The sequence below is a fragment of the Salmo salar genome, chromosome 15 (genome assembly GCF_965601325.2).
Source record: "Salmo salar chromosome 15, fSalSal1, whole genome shotgun sequence".
Classification (NCBI taxonomy): domain Eukaryota; kingdom Metazoa; phylum Chordata; class Actinopteri; order Salmoniformes; family Salmonidae; genus Salmo; species Salmo salar.
This window is the reverse complement of record NC_138305.1, coordinates 3,741,490-3,761,416: the sequence shown is the minus strand read 5'-3', so window position 1 is coordinate 3,761,416 and position 19,927 is coordinate 3,741,490. Positions and strand designations below refer to the sequence as shown.

The window sequence follows — 19,927 nt, the reverse complement described above, 5'->3', positions numbered from 1 at the left end:
TGACAGCTGGTGCTTAAATTTAGAGAGGGAGATATGAGTCTCCAGCTTCAGTGATTTTTGTAATTCGTTCCAGTCATTGGCAGCAGAGGAACTGGAAGGAAAGGTGGCCAACGGAGGAATTGGCTTTGGCCGGTGAAATATACCTGATGGAGCGCATGCTACGGTTGGGTGCTGCTATGGTGAACAGTAAGTTGAGATAAGGCAGGGCTTTAACTAGCAAAGACTTATAGATGACCAGGAGCCAGTGGGTTTGGTGATGAATATAAAGCGAGGGCCCGCCAAGAAGAGCAGTGGTGGGTAGTATATGGGGCATTGGTGACAAAACGGATGGCACTGTGAGGAGGGCAGCATCCAATTTGCTGAGTAGAGTGTTGGAGGCTATTTTGTAAATTACATCGCGGAAGTCAAGGATTGGTAGGATAGTCAGTTTTACGAGGGTATTTTTGGCAGCAGTTGTTGCGAAATAGGTAGCCGATTCTAGATTTAATTTTGGATTGGAGATGTTTAACGTGAGTCTAGAAGGAGAGTTTACAGTCTAACCAGACACCTAGGTATTTGTCCACATACTCTAAGTCAGAGCCGTCCAGAGTAGTGATGCTGGGCGGGCGGGCGGGCAGTGATCGGTTGAAGAGCATGCATTTAGTTTTACTTGCATTTAAGAGCAGTTGGAGGCCACGGAAGGAGGGTTGTTAACAGTGCCCAAAGAAGGGCCAGAAGTATACAGAATGGTGTCGTCTGCGTAGAGATGCATCAGAGAAACTAACAAGGCAATACATGGTATTGATCCCAAAAAAAATCATTTAACCAGGCAAGTCAGTTAAGAACAAAGTCTTATTTTCAATGACGGCCTAGGAACAGCCTCGTTCAGGGGCAGAACGACAGATTTTTACCTTGTCAGCTCCGGGATTCGATCCCTGCCCAAAGCTCTAACCACTAGGCTACCTGCCGCCCTGATATGGCCCATCATCATCAGAGTCTAGTGGGGCCTCTCTCTTCCCTGCTGTAGGTCTCTGGTTGCTGTACTATGGGCTGGCCTGTGGCCTTCTCGCTCTTGCTCGCTGCTCTTTCATATATTACGTCACAGTAGACTTTCTTTGACTAGCCTGGCCTCAATGTTTGACTTGGTAGTTGATTCTTGTTTCAGGCAGTTGTCATTATAAGCTAGTACTTAAGTTCATAAATGCAGTTGATTTTATATCAAGGGGATGCAAGACGTGAAGCAGCTGTTTGTACACTGATTTTACGCCTGATACCTGCAACTTGTGCTTCCACTTTTGGCCAGGAGATGGCACTAAATATCATATTATAACCACATGCACTATAGTGGCTCAACATAATGGCAGTGTTATTCAACCCTCTTCCTGGAGAGCTGCAGGGTTTTGTTCAAACTTGGCACTAACACACCTAATTCAGCTAATCACTAGTCATCAAGGTGATTTAGTGTTGGGTTGGAATATAAACCTGCACACACACCCTGTATTGGTCTCTAGGACTAGGGTTGAAGACCATTTACAGGGAGGTATTTTAAGGGTGTGTGACTCTGTGGGCCGGTTTCCCGGAGACAGATTAAGCTTAGTCCTGGAATAAAAAGCAGGCTCAAAGGAGATTATCAATTGACCAGGACTAGGTTTAATCTGTGTCTTGGAATCTGGTTCTGTGTGCGTTGGTGTCTCCTAACCTGTTGTTCTGTTGATGACATTTCCTTTAACACATTGACCTGACTCCAACACTCTCCACTGCCCTGAACCAACCAGTCAGCTCAGCTTCATGTTCCTCTGAGTGCAGAGTGGACCAACACCTTTAAGATACAGGTCCTCCCTTCAAAGACAACGCCCTGGTCAAATCATTCTGTCGTACCAAATGCCGTGTCCAACTGTCAAGGTCACGACCTAATCTGTGCCTGTTGTATTTGATTAAACCAAGACCTGCAGCCCTGCCATGGTCTATTTTAGTCTTTAAATTAAAAAAAATATATATTCTGTTTATTGACCTCCTAACCATCTTTTGGGGGCGTGCACGTGTGTGTTGTGAGAGAGAGAGAGAATTGATCTGTTCTTTTGGGAAGTTCTTTTATGGAGTGTTTCTTAAAACAAACACAAGTACGCAAATAGCATACAAAAAACTACTATGTAGTAACATAAGATTCACATCAGGAGCATTGAGATGTAAAGTCATTGAATAGTTCCTCTGTCTGCTCTGGCAGGAAGGAACTGCTACAATGTGGAGCCCTGAGTCCAGAGAGAGACCTGTACCTGGGAAAACTGGCCCTCACCAAGTTCCCCAAGAGCCCTGAGACATGGATACACAGGTAGGACTGGTGGGGGGTGGAGTTTCCACGTTACCATCCTTTTGGTAACTTTTAGCTAATTGGCTGTACCTGCACCAAATCTCCAGGATTTTTCATTCATAGGTTGTTCCATCTTCTTAAATTAAGCAATTTTGTTTTCAGCGTATGGGGAGCAGTATGTTTGGAACATTGAATCGCAGTATCAAATCGTAATACATATATACAATTGCAATGCACAAGTATCGTGATATGGTATCATGAGGTCCCTGGTAATTCCCAGCCCTAGTAACTGTGGCGATTTTACAATGCACGTCTCGTCACCAGTGGACCAAAATACAGTGTATATATACAAAAGAATGTGGACACCCCTTCAAATGAGTGGATTTGGCTATTCCAGCAACGCTTGTTGCTGACAAGCGTGTAACATCGAGCACACAGCCATGCAATCTCCATAAACAAACATTGGCAGTAGAATGACCTTACTGAAGAGCTTAGTAACTTTCAATGTGGCACCGTCATAGTCAGTTTGTCAAATTTGTGCCCTGCTAGAGCTGCCCCGGTCAACTGTAAGTTCTGGTATTGTGAAGTAGAAACGTCTAGGAGCAACAATGGCTCAGCCACCAAGTGGTAGGCCACACAAGCTCACAGAACTGGACCGCCGAGTGTATCGCGTAAAAATCATGTCCTTGGTTGCAACACTCACTACTGATTTCCAAACTACTTCTGGAAGCAACGTCAGCACAATAACTGTTTGTTGGGAGCTTAATGAATGAATTCCCATGGCCAAGCAGCTACACACAAGCCTTAGATTACCATGCGCAATGCTAAGCGTCGGCTGGAGTGATGCTCACCACCATTGGACTCAGGAGCAGTGGAAACGTGGTCTCTGGAGTGATGAATCACGCTTCACCATTTGGCAGTCTGATGGACGAATCTGACTTTGGCAGATGCCAGGAGAACACTACCTGCCCAAATGCATAGTAACAACTAAAGTTTGGTGGATGAGGAATAATGGTCTGGGGCTGTTTTTAATGGTTCAGGCTTGACCTCTTAGTTCCAGTGAAGGGGAATCTTAATGCTACAGCATACAACAACATTCTAGACGATTCTGTGCTTCCAACTTTGTGGCAACAGTTTGGGGAAGGCCCTTTCCTGTTTCAGCATGATAATGCCCCGCTATGTCCACATACTTTTGGGCATGTAGTGTACTTCAGTGCCTCTAAAGCGATGGCATTTACAGGTTCCACTGTAAATACACACACACACATACACTCTGACTCTCGCACTGGACTCGACCCACACACTCACACATGCTTCACTGACACTCCACACACACACACACACACACACACACACACACACACACACACACACACACACACACACACACACACACACACTATATTGTATATTGACGCCACACCCAGGCGCTCTTTCACACTCTTCACACGCAGCTGCTACTGTTTTGTTTATCTAGCCTGATTGGCTAGTCACTTTTTCCCTTACATAAATGTACATGTTACCTCAACTACCTCATACCTGTTTTTATTTTGTCCACATTTTCTTTTAACTCTGCATTGTTGGAAAGGGCACGTAAGCAACAGATGGGGGGGGCGGAGAGAAAGAAGGTGAAGGACAGAGAATAAGAAAGAGCGAAAGAAACAGAAAGAGGGAGAGGGCGATGAGTAAGATATTTATTTTGAGAGACTGAAGGTCAGCGTAATTCCCATAGAGATATATTACCCCCAAACATCTGTGCCATGCAAGGTCATGGTGTGGCTGTTGTGTGGGAATTGTTACATCCTGTCATTGTGTGCTGCCTGCCGGTGAGGAGGTTCCAGATGGGGGTTCCACCTCTAGCTCAGTGGTCTTCCATGTCAGGTCTGTAGTGAGGTCGCCCCCAAAAACTCAAAACGAAAGAAGTTATCACAATTAAAGACGACAGATTATTGTATGGGCCTAAAAGTTTTATATATATATATATATATATATATATATATATATATATATATATATATATATAATTTTAAAAATACTACTTATCAAGTAAATGTATTTGTTGGTCTTTTTATTTTAATAAGAGATAAATCTATTGAATTGAAGGTTATTTGCTGATGTAAAAATCTAAATGTGAAATTTTTAAGGTTGTCATTAGATTTGCGGTGGGGTTGCGGGATTGTTTTTGGCCAAAAAATGGGATCCTCATAAATTTGAGGGAAAATAACTAACAAGTTTGACTACTGCTGATCTAGCTGTAGCATGTGAACAGGGATTATTATGTCATAGTAATGGAGGACGAAGACATACTGTACCAGTCAAAAGTTGACACACCTACTCATTCCAGGGTTTTCATTTTTACTATTTTCCACATCGTAGAATAATAGTGAATACATCAAAACTATGAAGTAACACATGGAATCATGTAGGAACCAAAAAAGTGTTAAGCAAATCAAAATATATTTGAGATTCTTCAAAGTAGCCACCCTTTGCCTAGATGACAGCTTTGCACACTCATGGCATTCTCTCAACCAGCTTCGTGAGGTAGTCACCTGGAATGCATTTCAATTAACAGGTGTGCCTTGTTAAGTTAATTTGTGGAATTTTTTTCATAATGTATTTGAGCCAATCAGTTGTGTTGTGACAAGGTAGGGATGGTATACAGAAGATGGCCCTATTTGGTAAAAGACTGTCGTGTCTTTGGCTTTCCCAGATTAAGTGATATGACATGCTATTCTATAAAATAATTTCTCTGTAATTAATATTACCTGATTGAGCTAATCATGTAAATGTAATTAACTAGAAAGTTGGGGCACCACGAAATAATGTTTATGGAGCTGTTATCTTCCGAACAAACTCTTAAAGATCTAGTCATATTTTACATCAGTAGCAGTCAATATTTAATCGTCAATTTATTCAGTCTCATCTGAAAGTAAATTCTTGGTTATCTTCACAAACCCTGGCTAACAAGTTGAATCAGCAATACAAAATTTGGTTTAATTATTTATTTACTAAATACCTAAATAATCACACAGAATTACATATACACAGAATGGATCATACATTGATTACAAATGTCATAAAGGAAAACGTCCCTAGCGGACGGAACAGATATGACGGCTGGTTACACAAAGAAGGGGATTGGGTTTTGAATGAAAGAGCGGGAAGACTGAGGAACAAAAAGATTTTGTCTATCGGGCCGTAGGCAGCTATGCTATCGTAAATACAGTATCTTATGCATTCTAAATAACCGCCCATTTGAAAATGGAAAATGCAATAAATATTTACTCGGAGCTGCGCTTCGGTAGATTGGTCGTAGATAGAAGGCCGGGTTGTCCAGCATGGTTCTCTTGTCCTCTGAAGAATGTCTAGTGGTGAACTGGACCGTGGTAGAATGGATCCTCTGTCCGTCCTCTCCTAGCCCACGTTTACAGCGGCTGCTGCTAACTCAACAGCTAGGAGGTATCACTTCTGGAGTGAATATGAGTTCAAAGTTCATACCAAGTTGCCATACTTTTAAGCTCGTGCTATATTCTGGCTGGTATAGTCGAAATTCATCCTTTCGGCGTGTCGATCGTCACCTTCACATTGAACACGATGCTAATTTCGTTAGGTTATTATCTGAGCCCTTTTAACATAGGACCGTCGTCCTCGGAACAGGAAGTTACATTTTCGTCAACGGGTTTATATAGTGGTGAAAGAAGGGCGTGTTTCATAGTTTACAACCAAAGTCTGTTCACTTGGGCGGGGCCTCTGAGTGAGCAGAGTTTCTCCATGACAAACCGTTCTCTCATTTAAGAAGCTAAAATTACATGTAATCTTTTCACAAATAGTTTCATATTTAAACATTTAAATTACACTAGAATGTGTTGATTTTCCAAGATACAGTTTGTCGTCCTATCATCAGGGTCGGTGGGACGAAATCGTCCCACCTACGTAACAGCCAGTGGAATCCTGTGGCGTGTTATTCAAATACCTTAGAAATGCTGTTACTTCAATTTCTCAAACATATGACTATTTTACACCATTTTAAAGACAAGACTCTCGTTAATCTAACCACACTGTCCGATTTCAAAAAGGCTTTACAACGAAAGCAAAACATTAGATTATGTCAGCAGAGTACCCAGACAGAAATAATCAGACACCCATTTTTTTCAAGCTAGCATATAATGTCACATAAACCCAAACCACAGCTAAATGCAGCACTAACCTTTGATGATCTTCATCAGATGACACACCTAGGACATTGTTATACAATACATGCATGTTTTGTTCAATCAAGTTCATATTTATATCAAAAACCAGCTTTTTACATTAGCATGTGATGTTCAGAACTAGCATACCCCCCGCAAACTTCCGGTGAATTTACTAAATTACTCACGATAAACGTTCACAAAAAGCATAACAATTATTTTAAGAATTATAGATACAGAACTCCTCTATGCACTCGCTATGTCCGCTATGCTTTACGGTGAAAGCACATTTTGCAATATTCTCAGTAGATAGCCCGGGCATCACAGGGCTAGCTATTTAGACACCCACCAAGTTTAGCCCTCACCAAAGTCAGATTTACTATAAGAAAAATGTTGTTACCTTTGCTGTTCTTCGTCAGAATGCACTCCCAGGACTTCTACTTAGATAACAAATGTTGGTTTGGTTCAAAATAATCCATAGTTATGTTCAAATATCCTCTGTTTTGTTTGTGCGTTCAAGACACTATCCGAAGTGTAAAGAAGGGTGACGCGCACGACGCGTTTCGTGACAAAAAAAATCTAAATATTCCATTACCGTACTTCAAAGCATGTCAACCGCTGTTTAAAATCAATTTTTATGCAATTTTTCTCGTAAAAAAGCGATAATATTCCGACCGTGAAAGCGTGTTTACGTTCAAAGAGAGAGAAAATAAAAACATGGGGTCACCTCGTGCATGCGCCTCAGTGTCATTGTCCTCTGATAGACCACTTACCAAAGGCGCTAATGTTTTTCAGCCAGGGGCTGGAATTACATCATTCAGCTTTTTCCCGGGTTCTGAGAGCCTATGGGAGCCGTAGGAAGTGTCACGTTACAGCAAAGATCCTCAGTTTTCAATAAAAAGAGCCAAGATGAAACACCACTTGTCAGACAGGCCACTTCCTGCATGGAATCTTCTCAGGTTTTGGCCTGCCATTTGAGTTCTGTTATACTCACAGACACCATTCAAACAGTTTTAGAAACTTTAGGGTGTTTTCTATCCAAAGCCAATAATTATATTCATATTCTAGTTTCTGGGCAGTAGTAATAACCAGATTAAATCAGGTACGTTTTTTATCCGGCCGTGTAAATACTGCCCCCTAGCCCTAACAGGTTAAGTCCCAACGCATATTTCCCACCTTTTGATGTCCCCAGAAGCTCTGTTAACAAAGGGCTTTTCAAGATTCAACTCTATAGAGTAGAGAGAGCGAAACGGGGGGGGGGGGGTGTATTTATGGGGGTCATAAACTTCCCCAACAGGCCAACGTCATGACAAGACCAAGTCTATATTATGGCAAGAACAGCTCAATAAGCAAAGAGAAATGATAGTTCATCATTACTTTAAGACATGAAGGTCAGTCAATTCGGAAGATGTCAAAGTTTCTTCAAGTGCAGTCGCAAAAACCATTAAGCGTTATGATGAAGTGGGCTCTCATGAGGACCGCCACAGGAAAGGAAGACCCAGAGTTACCCCGGCTGCAGAGGATAAGTTCATTAGAGTTACCAGCCTCAGAAATCAGCAATTAACTGCACCGCAGATTGCACCTCACAGAGTTCAAGTAACAGACACTTCTCAACATCAACTGTTCAGAGGAGACTGAGTGAATCAGGCATTCATGGTCGAATTACTGCAAAGAAACCACTACTAAAGGACACCGATAAGAAGAGGAGACTTGTTTGGGCCAAGAAACATGAGCAATGGCCATTAGACCAGTGGAAATTTGAGATTTTAGGTTCCAACTGCCGAGTAGGTGAACGGATGATCTCTGCATGTGTGGTTCCCACATGAAGTTTGGAGGAGGTGGTGTGGGGGTGCTTTGCTGGTGACACTCAAGGCTACCACAGCATTCTGCAGCGATATGCCATTCCATCTGGTTTGGGCTATCATTTGTTTTTCAACAGGACAATGACCCAACACACCTCCAGGCTGTGTAAGGGCTATTTGACTAAGAAGGAGAGTGATGGAGTGCTGCATCAGATGACCTGGCCTCCACAATCAACTGACCTCAACCCAATTGAGATGCTTACGGATGAGTTGGACCACAGAGTGAAGGAAAAGCAGCTAACAAGTGCTCAGCATATGTGGTAACTCCTTCAAGACTGTTGGAAAAGCATTCCAGGTGAAGCTGGTTGAGAGAATGCCAAGAATGTGCAGAGATCTCAAGGCAAAGGGTGGCTACTTAGAAAAATCTAAAATGTTGATTTAACACTTTTATTTGGTTACTACATAATTCCATATGTGTTATTTCATAGTTTTGATGTCTTCACTATTATTCTACAATGTAGAAAATAGTAAAAATCGAGAACTTTGAATGAGTAGGTGTCCAAACTTTTGACTGGTACTGTATGTATGTGTGTATATATATATATACATACATATTTACATTTACGTCATTTAGCAGACGCTCTTATCCAGAGCGACTTACAAATTGGTGCATTCACCTTATGATATCCAGTGGAACAACCACTTTACAATAGTACATCTATCTTTTTTTTTGGGGGGGGGGGGGGGTAGAAGGATTACTGTATCCTATCCCAGGTATTCCTTAAAGAGGTGGGGTTTCAGGTGTCTCCGGAAGGTGGTGATTGACTCCGCTGTCCTGGCGTCGTGAGGGAGCTTGTTCCACCATTGGGGTGCCAGAGCAGCGAACAGTTTTGACTGGGCTGAGCGGGAACTGTGCTTCCGCAGAGGTAGGGAGGCGAGCAGGCCAGAGGTGGATAAACGCAGTGCCCTTCTTTGGGTGTAGGGACTGATCAGAGCCTGAAGGTACGGAGGTGCCGTTCCCCTCCGTAGGCAAGCACCATGGTCTTGTAGCAGATGCAAGCTTCAACTGGAAGCCAGTGGAGTGTGCGGAGGAGCGGGGTGACGTGAGAGAACTTGGGAAGGTTGAACACCAGACGGGCTGCGGCGTTCTGGATGAGTTGTAGGGGTTTAATGGCACAGGCAGGGAGCCCCGCCAGCAGCGAGTTGCAGTAATCCAGACGGGAGATGACAAGTACCTGGATTAGGACCTGCGCCGCTTCCTGTGTAAGGCTGGGTCGTACTCTGCGAATGTTGTAGAGCATGAACCTACAGGATCGGGTCAGCTCCTTGATGTTACATACATACATACATACATATACATACATATACATACATACATACATACATATACACACACATATACACACACACACACACACACACACACACACACACACACACACACACACACACACACACAGTGCTTTCAGAAAGTATTCAAATCTTGACCTTTTCCACATTTTGTTATGTTAAAGCCTTTTTCTAAAATTGATGAGATTTGTTTTATTTTATTTTTTAAATTAATCTACACACAATATCCCATAATGACAAAGCAAAAACCAACAGCCTATCACCAAACAATTGACGAGTCGACTAATTGGGGTCAGCCCCAACTCCAAACGACCCCTCATCTGACCAGCAAAGGGTTTAGCAGCGTGAGAAAACTGTGATTGCCCCATGTATACAAAGAAATGCCAATGGAGGTGATATTTCACTGCAGTAGCCATCTTGTATTGATGTTATCCATGTCGTGTTTGTGTCCTGGCTCTGTTTAACCAGATGCTTAGGTTGTGGTTGGTTCTGTGTTTAGGGCTGTTGTTTTGGGAACCAGCCGAGGGTGATTAAAGTGCGTGTGTGTGTGTGTGTGTGTGCCTGCGTGACTCTAACATGTCCCCTGTGTTTTCAGGCGCTGGATACTACAGCAGGTGTTACGGGAGTGCTCTTCCCCCGGGCCGGACAGGAAGGAGCAGGGGGACGGTGATCGGCGTGACGCAGCAGAGAAGACACGTCTGAGTGAGCACCTCCACAGGGTCCTACATGAAGAGATGAAGGTGTGTGCCGACGCCGCCGGCCGTTACCCTAGCAACTACAATGCCTGGTCGCACCGTATCTGGGTTCTGCAGAACATGGCCCCGGGCAACCTCAAGGTAGGAGTAGGACTAGATGGGCTCTACATATGTCTCTCTCTCTTGTTTCTTTCTCTATCATCTTCTCTCTCAGCCTCTTAAATATAGCCTATGTTAATTGTACACGGTCTCTGTTAAAACAACTGCTCTTTCAATGTAACCTCTCTGGGTTCTAGTCAAGCAGTCAGCTAGCAGGTCTTATACTGCCAGGAAGGTAAGGAATCCTGACCGACCGGCCGCTCTGTGTGTCAGTCAGTAGGGTTTATAGTGTATCACCACCAAGGACAGTGTGTCTCCAGCCTCTCTGCCTCACGTCTCATCTGTCTGGCCTGTCACTGTGCTGTGTGACCATGACGATAGGACCTTTGTGGTCCATTGAACTGATCTGGGAACAGCCAACCCCCCAGGACTGAGCCCTAGGGATTTTTAAGGTGTATGGAGAGTGTTTTGTTGTGGCTTGTTTTTAAGCCGCAGTGGCATTCCCATGATATGGAGTGATGCAATGGTAGGACCAGGGATATGGAGCTCTGGTAGGACCAGGGATATGGAGCTCCGGTAGGACCAGGGATATGGAGCTCCGGTAGGACCAGGGATATGGAGCTCCGGTAGGGCCAGGGATATGGAGCTCTGGTAGGACCAGGGATATGGAGCTCCGGTAGGACCAGGGATATGGAGCTCCGGTAGGACCAGGGATATGGAGCTCCGGTAGGACCAGGGATATGGAGCTCCGGTAGGACCAGGGATATGGAGCTCCGGTAGGACCAGGGATATGGAGCTCCGGTAGGACCAGGGATATGGAGCTCCGGTAGGACCAGGGATATGGAGCTCCGGTAGGACCAGGGATATGGAGCTCCGGTAGGACCAGGGATATGGAGCTCCGGTAGGGCCAGGGACATGGAGCTATGGTAGGACCAGGGATATGTAGCTGCAATAGGCACTTCCTGTTATTGGTAAGATGCCCTGCTCTCTGATCAGCCATTGGTGTTTGGGTTATGTAATGGCTGATGACATTTGATTGGTCGAATGTCTCTACCATGTCTTAAAGGTCCTGAACAGTCATTCTGATTCCCATGTAAAATAGCCTTTTGAGTGACTAGAATATCAACAATAATATTCTTTGTGGGTTAGAAATGCTCAAAATCAACCAAATATTTGTTATCTTTGCCGTAGATGAATAGGGTAGACGTTTAATTATATTTGCTGACACCCTACAGTAAAATGTTGGCACCAATCTATATAAAGCACACGTAGGGCTGTTAGTGACCATATTACTTATACTTATTAAAAACAGTGCAAAAAAATTATATTTCACCTTTATTTAACCAGGTAGGCCAGTTGAGAACAAGTTCTCATTTACAACTGCGACCTGGCCAAGATAAATACATGGAATAAACAAACGTACAGTCAATAACACAATAGAAAGGTTTACATACAGTGTTTGCGAATGAAGTAAGATTAGGAAGGTAAGGCAATAAATAGGCCATAGTGATGAAATAATTACAATTTAGCAATTAACACTGGAGTGATGAATGTGCAAGTAGAGATGCTTGCAAAGGAGCAAAAAAAATTATAATAATATGGGATGAGGTAGGTGGGTGGACGATTTACAGATGGGCTATGTACAGGTGCAATAATCTGTAAGCTGCTCTGCCAGCTGATGCTTAAAGTTAGGGAGATATGAGTCTCCAGCTTCCGTGATTTTTTTCAGTTTGTTTCTATTCATTGGCAGCAGAGAACTGGAAGGAAAGGCAGCCAAAGGAGGAGTTGGCTTTGGGTCAAAAATACCTGCTGGAGCGCGTGCTACGGTTGGGTGCTGCTATGGTGACCAGTGAGCTGAGATAAGGCGGGGCTTTACCTAGCAGAGACTTGTAGATGACCTGGAGCCAGTGGGTTTGACGACGAATATGAAGCGAGGGCCAGCCAACGAGAGCATACAGGTCGCAGTGGTGGGTAGTATATGGGGCTTTGGTAACAAAACAGATGGCACTGTGATAGACTGCATCCAATTTGCTGAGTAGAGCGTTGGAGGCTATTTTGTAAATTACATTGCCGAAGTCAAGGATCGATAGGAAAGTCAGTTTTACGAGGGTATGTTTGGCAGCATGAGTGAAGGATCCTTTGTTGCGAAATAGGAATCCGATTCTACATTTGATGTTGGATTGGAGATGCTTAATGTGAGTCTGGAAGGAGAGTTTAGTCTAACCAGACACCTAGGGATTTGTAGTTGTCCACATATTCTAGCTCAGAACCGTCCAGAGTAGTGATGCTACACGGGCGGACAGGTGCGGCCAGCGATCGGTTGAAGAGCATGCATTTAGTTTTACTTGCATTTTAAGAGCAGTTGGAGGCCACGGAAGGAGAGTTGTATGGCATTGAAGCTCGTCTGGAGGTTTGTTAACACTGTCCAAAGAAGGGCCAGATGTATACAGAATAGTGTTGTCTGCGTAGAGGTGCATCAGAGAATCACCAGCAGCAAGAGCGACATCATTGATGTACACAGAGAAAAGAGTCGGCCTGAGAATTGAACCCTGTGGCACCCCCAAAGAGACTGCCAGAGGTCCGAACAACAGGCCCTCCGATTTGACACACTGAACACTATCTGAGAAGTAGTTGGTGAACCAGGCGAGGCAGTCATTTGAGAAACCAAGGCTGTTGAGTCTGCCGATGTCAATCACCGCATTCTCGGAGTCGAAAGCCTTGGCCAGGTCGATGAATACGGCTGCACAGTACTGTCTTTTATCGATGGCTGTCATGATATCGTTTAGGACCTTGAGCGTGGCTGAGGTGCAGCCATGACCAGCTCTGAAACCAGATTGCATAGTGGAGAAGGTGCGGTGGGATTCTAAATGGTCGGTGATCTGTTTGTTAACTTGGCTTTCGAAGACCTTAGAAAGGCAGTGTTGGATAGATATAGGTCTGTGGTCATGACCACAGTAAATATTCTACGGTAATCTCCTTTTATGCACTCTGAACATGCTTTGGTAGTACCCAACTTGCTAATGACCATCAGGTCCTAATGGCCTGGTACTCAAGGCTCTATTGTCCCTCCATCAGGTCCTAATGACCTGGTACTCAGGGCTCTATTGTCCCTCTAACCATTCTGACATCAATGCAAATGCAATGGAAAATCACATCAAACACCCAGTCGCTATTCGAGTGCATACGGATGACATGTATTTTTCCCCTGCCTCTGATCCCGTCCATTTGATCACAGGCCATACTAAATAAAAACTTGTTTTACATATTAGTGAAGACAAGATTACGTTGAGAATAGTCTGATGGGTGAAAATGTGATCACTTGATGAGAGAACAGCTGTGCAGCCTGAGGCGAGGATCAGAGAGCAAGCTTTTTTCCCCGCAACCTTCTGAAATCATCAATATCCTGTAGTCGCATCATGCAGCCCATATATGCCTAGATTTCAAACACATTCTAAGGTTTGTATCATTCACAACTAAAGTTGCCAAATAACTCTAAATAGAGTATATAGGACCTGTTTGAAATGATCACTTTAATGCTCAACATAGCCACTTCATATGTGCACTCACTCTGGAATGGGAAAGTTTTCCTTTCTATTTTATTCAGTTAAGTTATGTTCTTCTTACTATAATATAAAAGAATGGCATGGGACTTATATCTTGTCAGGTAAATGAATAATCCTACAGCCTAGAGCATGGAGCGTAGCCAGATAACATGCAGTAGGCAAACTCATATTCTTGTCTTCTGAAGTGCATTTCTTCATATCATAGTGTTTCTGCCTAAAATAAATAATGGATTTATTGTGACGGATTTATTGTGACGGTGGATGTTTAGCAGCTGCATGGAGGCCTGCAGCTGCTAAACATGTTTGTTAATTAATGGTCAGTTACTGTGAAACCGGCAGTTATTTGCATTACAATAACTGGCTGACATAATGTAATGACCGCCACAGCCCTAACCACGCCATGTCCGATGTTGGTTACAAAGCGGTATTTAAACTAGGTAATAGAATATCATGTTACCGTTGGTGTATTAAAATGAGAGTTAAGGGTGGTGTAACTATATGATCAAACTTTATCAGTTTAGAAGCAACATTAATTTTTTATAATTTTGTCATCATACTTTGATTTGGTTTCATCCATATATCATCAAATTTAATCTTTCATTTCCTTCTCTTCTCTGTGAAGTTGCTATTGTATTCTGCTACAGAATAATGCCGTGCTCTTCGCTTATAAAAAACACTCCCATGTGAATGAAATCACCCATGATGATGAACAGAACATGAGATTAATGGTTATGCATATGATTAGTGCTGTAAGACCTCTCTCCTCCTTCCAGGTCCTCCATGATGAGCTCTCCTCTATGCGTCAGTGGGTCTCCATGCACGTGTCGGACCACAGTGGCTTCCACTACCGCCAGTTCCTGCTCAAGGCCCTGGTCAGGGAGCTCAGCCAGTCCCTGTCCTCCTCTCCCCAGCACTACCATCCTCAGCCCAGCTCTAACCCTAGCCACAGCCCCCACAAAGCCAACCCCCACCACCAGGCCAACGGAGAGGCCACAGCAGCAGCCCCCTGCCCCTCTCCCCCCTCCCCAGAGGACCTGGCCTCGGTGCCGGCATTGCCCCAGCTCTTCCACCAGGAGGTGGAACTATGTACTGACCTCATCAAGTCCTTCCCCGGACACGAGACACTCTGGTGTCACAGGTACGAGCCTACAGGACAGTATTACCACAGACCAAAAGGGAAACCCAGACACGTCACTGGGCATAAATCTGAAGCATGCATTTAGAACTTCCACTCACCACCAAATATGGTGATGAGAGGAAGTCCAGTGGCAGGAAGTGGGATAAAATGGAGCTAGATTAAACTTGGCCGACCATTCTGCAAATTTTGTCATCAATGAAACATTTGATCTCAATACCATTTTCTGTTCCCAAAACTATAATCTGTTACGAACAGTGCACTTTGGGGACTTGACCCTTTCTACAAGTTTGAAAGAATTACAATGTTTAGAAGGAGTGCAAGGGTGAATTGAGTTATTTCCCACACACACTTCAGAGTAGACTTTACCTAATGTAAATGTGCAAATGCATGCTAAAACACGCCAATAGGATCTCACTAGCTCGTGCTTGGCTGTGCCCACCTCCTTTCTTGTTCTATGAACTATGCTTAATGTGCTTCCATTGGAAACGACACCAATAATACATCTTGGGTTAGTTAGTTATTAGTGTCTTTTAGATATTACTGTCACTCAACCTGGGACTACAATGTTAGCCAATCACAGAACACATGTTATATTGACATGCTCTGGCGTCACAGGTAGGAGCATACAGGAACTCCATGTCTCTTTATCTAGGGTTTGGCCTAACTCTAGCCATGGCCTTAGTCATAGATACTGTACAGAGTTTGTCTCACTACCTTCCATATTGGTGGCAAATGCTTTATTATGCCAGTCATGTTTATTTAAGCAATAAGGTGCGTGGGGGTGTGGTATATGGCCAATATACCACGGCTAATGGCTTTTCTTAGGCAGGACGCAACGTGGAGTGCCTGTATACAACCCTTAGCCGTGGTATATTGGCCATATACCACAAACCCCCGAGGTGCCTTATTGCTATTATAAACTGGTTACCAACATAATTAGAGCAGTAAAAATACATGTTTCGTCATAACCCTGGTATACGGTCTGATATACCACGGCTGTCAGCCAATCAGCATTCAGTGCTTGAACCAGCCAGTTTCTAATCTGTTAGACCATGACAATGTTCTCAGGAGTAGATGTGTTGGGGGTTATCATGACATTGATGTTGTTTTGCTGTGGAAAATTCTTCCTTCTAGAGGGGGAGAACAGAGGGAGAGATGAAGACGAGAGAGCAAGGGAGAGAAAGAAAAGAGAGAAGATAGACGAGAGAGAGGGAGAGAGTGAGAGATATGTTTTGCCCCGAGGCTGAAGACCAGCTGCACAGTCAAGTGTTTATCCTGACCAGCTTTGTTGTGATAGGGAGAAGTGAGTGGTGCCATGGCAACAGTGTTCATATCCTTGTTGAATGTGTGAGACACACACACACATATAGATCGATCTTAGGTTTTAAAGATGATTGTAGAAAAGTAGATTTTTTTTTTTTTTTTACATGACAGCAGTTGTGCTCCTCCTCAAATACTTTATTAAAAAGGATATTGTTTTTTAGCCTACATAGTTTTGTATCTTTTCCCCCTTAAAAACCATCAAGTGCTTATTTATTTTTGAAGCTTCACATTCCGTACAGATAAATAATACATCCCCCTAAAGGCTTTGCAGTGTAGCGTACTGTATCACATTGACATGATTCCAGTCCAATGCTCATGCAGTATTTCATAACAACTATCTTCTCAAGGCGACACGTCTTCTACCTCTGGCACCAATGGAGGAGGGACCACCACTACGGCCAGGGCTTTGGCAGCGAGTCTCCCCAACCGAACCACACCGATGCTGGGCTGAGCAGCCACCCTCACACGGCCTGCCCTGGAGGTGTGTGTCTAGACAGGGTGCAGCGCAGGAATGGACAGGCTCAGGAGGGTCAGGATGCCATGGAAGTGGACGGGGTTGGAGTCCCGGACCCCCGTGACACCAAGCGCCTGAAGAGGGGTCCCCCTGGCCCCTGCCCCCCTGCTCTGCCTTCAGAGCACAGCTTCGTAGCCAGTGTCCTGGACAGCTGCCGCTCCCCTGAGCAGGGACGCTTCGCCCTCGCATACAGGAAGTGGCTGGACTCTGTTATTGGTCAGTGAGATATATAGACTAACTCTGTCATTGGTCAGTGAGAGGATACACTTCCTTTTCCACCGGAGATGGGCAGCGGTTAGAAGTTGCCTACCTGCACAGATCTAGCATCCTCTTACCCAACCCCTAACCTTCTAACCTTAACCATTAGGGACGAGAACTGCTAAGAACTGTCCCTAGATCAGCGTCTAGTGGCTGGTCAATTTATCCTATTCTTCAATACTTGTGAAGGGGGCTTGGGGTCTCTGTTAGGTCAAGTAATTTGTGGCCCCTCCCACCCTCCTGAGAATGCCTGGACTCGGATTCATCCGCAGAGCTTTGTCTGAGAATGGAAATCTGAGAAGGGCTCTGCTCTGGAAGAGTACAGTATGCTTGGCCTGTTTGTCTGTTAGTAGTCTTAGTTCAGGTCTCTCTCAATGTTAGGGACTAGAACAACCATTCTGTCAGTCCTTTTAGTTGTTTCACTTATGAGATCCATGTCTCCGTTTCATTCATCATGTCACTGTTTCATTCCTTTTGTCTCCCACTAACTGTAGAAGAATAGTCTATGTGAAGCTGCCATGGTTATCCGTTATCCATCACTAATCTTGTCGTTTTCTAGTCAGTTCTGCTGACTACTTTGAGATGAGCAGTGCAGCAAATAATGAATTTGTCAACATACAAAAACAAAGAAGGAAAAACTAGTCAAGCCATTACTGGTGTTTCGCTACGGACAACCGTACAACTATAAAACCTTAAGACAGAGCACAACCGTGAACCAACCAAACTCTTAAGACCCTATGATCTGTGAACCGTACAAGTTTGACATCTTGGTGCAAGTTTGACATCTTGGTGCAAGTTTGACATCTTGGTGCAAGATTGACATCTTGGTGTCGTCATAATAAACCTTAGTGTGCTCTAAAATATGGACTGTGACTAGATTCTGAAATACAATTTTCACATGAATTTATTCAACATAAACTACCTGTTTTTTATATATTTTTTGGTTCATGTTATTAAGACGTGTTTGGAACAATATACTCTACTAGTACATAACATTTCCAGAGTGGGCTCTGCTAATTTTGAAGGTATGATCAACGTTATTATCACCACCAGCACATTGAATGGGAAATGGATTCAAAGGAAATGCCATCTGCTGGTGACTTGCTGAATGTGCAATCCTAAAGAAGGGCTGTGATAGGTCATGAACCAATGTCAATTTCTATGTGTAAAATAGGTCATATCATTAAAAGTAACAGAGATCCAACTCTGGAAATGTGATGTTTGAAGAGTATATTGTTACAGTTTTTATTGTTGAAAAATCAATAAGGGTAGTTGAGATTAATATTTTTTTATGTTGAATAAATGAATGTGAAAATGTGCGTTTCAGAATACTCCATATTTGAGAGAACAAAGGACTATAACGACACCAAGATGTTTTCTGTATCGTGTACGGTTCACAGATCATCGGTTCTTACAAGAGGCATGTATAGGTCTGAAAAGGGCCTCATTAAATTGAACATTTCATCTGGATAAAAAAAAAAAAATGTTTGATACAAATGTAAAAAAGCATGTTAATAAACATCCTTCCTCTCAGTGGAGTTCCTATGTGAGACCAATCTGAGATACCAAAAAAAAAACATTTTCCACTCCTCCTGTGGAATTGCCCTTATAGGTTTGATCTTCACACTGATATGTGTCCCAAATGGCTCCCTATTCCCTTCTTAGTGCACTAATCCCCTAGGGCTCTGGTTAAAAGTAGTGCACTATATAGAGAATAGGGTGTCATTTGGGAGGTACCCATTGACTCTCCAGGAGTGGGTTGCTGCTTTGTTTCTGTCTGTTCTGTTTCACCCTGTTAGTGTTACTTACTCTTAGTGATCAAATCAAACGTTATCAGTCACATGCGCCGAATACAACAGGTTTAGACCTTACTGTGAAATGCTTACTTACAAGCCCTTAACCAACAGTGCAGTTCAAGAAAGAGTTAAGAAAATATTTACCAAATAAACTAAAGTAAAAAATAATAAAAGTAACACAATAAAATAACAATAACGAGGCTATATACAGGGTACAGAGTCAATGATACCTGGGATTGTATTCACCAAGTGTTATATTACGAGTCCTTATATAGGATCAGTTTTTCCCTTTTTAGATCATAAGGAGTTCTATTACATGGTCAGCCCAGCCAGTCAATCTCCCTCCGAAAAAAGCATCTAGACAATATTTCCCAATGCCACTAGCCTAGCATTGGTTAGGGTACAGCGGGGTAAGAGCTAAGTCTCGCTGTGTGACTATCCGACTTCTGAAACATGTTGCAGTTTTATTTTTTGTGGTCTCCACCGTGTCACGCATATATGAACGTGACGAGACTGACAGCTTCTTTGATCCAGGGCAAATTAATTTATCATGATCATTTAAAATGAATATATCCAAAGATATGCCAATAGAAACAAAGTTGAAACCAATGAAAGTGCACATAGTTTATCATTTCAGCTGCTTGCTGTGACTGTGTGTTAGCTTTCGTTGGCTAACAAAGGAGAAGTAACGTTAGCCTAGCTATCCCATTAGGAGAAGTAACGTTAGCCTAGCTATCCCATAAGGAGATGTAACGTTAGCCTAGCTATCCCATAAGGAGATGTAACGTTAGCCTAGCTATCCCATAAGGAGAAGTAACGTTAGCCTAGCTATCCCATAAATATCTTACTGACTCGACAATCAGCTGGTTGTTGCCTATTTATAAAATATTTATTAAATCATTATTTATTGAA

General features: G+C 43.3%; 1 protein-coding gene across 1 annotated transcript in view; it reads left to right on the top strand.

Annotated features, from left to right (window-relative positions):
- ptar1 (protein prenyltransferase alpha subunit repeat containing 1) overlaps positions 1-19,927 on the top strand; it is a 26,374-nt gene extending 6,447 nt beyond the window's left edge. Inside the window, exons 4-7 of the mRNA XM_014143364.3 lie at positions 2,204-2,308; positions 10,225-10,465; positions 14,760-15,124; positions 16,795-19,927. Of these exons, the coding sequence (XP_013998839.2) occupies positions 2,204-2,308; positions 10,225-10,465; positions 14,760-15,124; positions 16,795-17,185 (1,102 nt within the window). The 3' untranslated portion in view covers positions 17,186-19,927. The remainder of the gene's footprint in view (positions 1-2,203; positions 2,309-10,224; positions 10,466-14,759; positions 15,125-16,794) is intronic.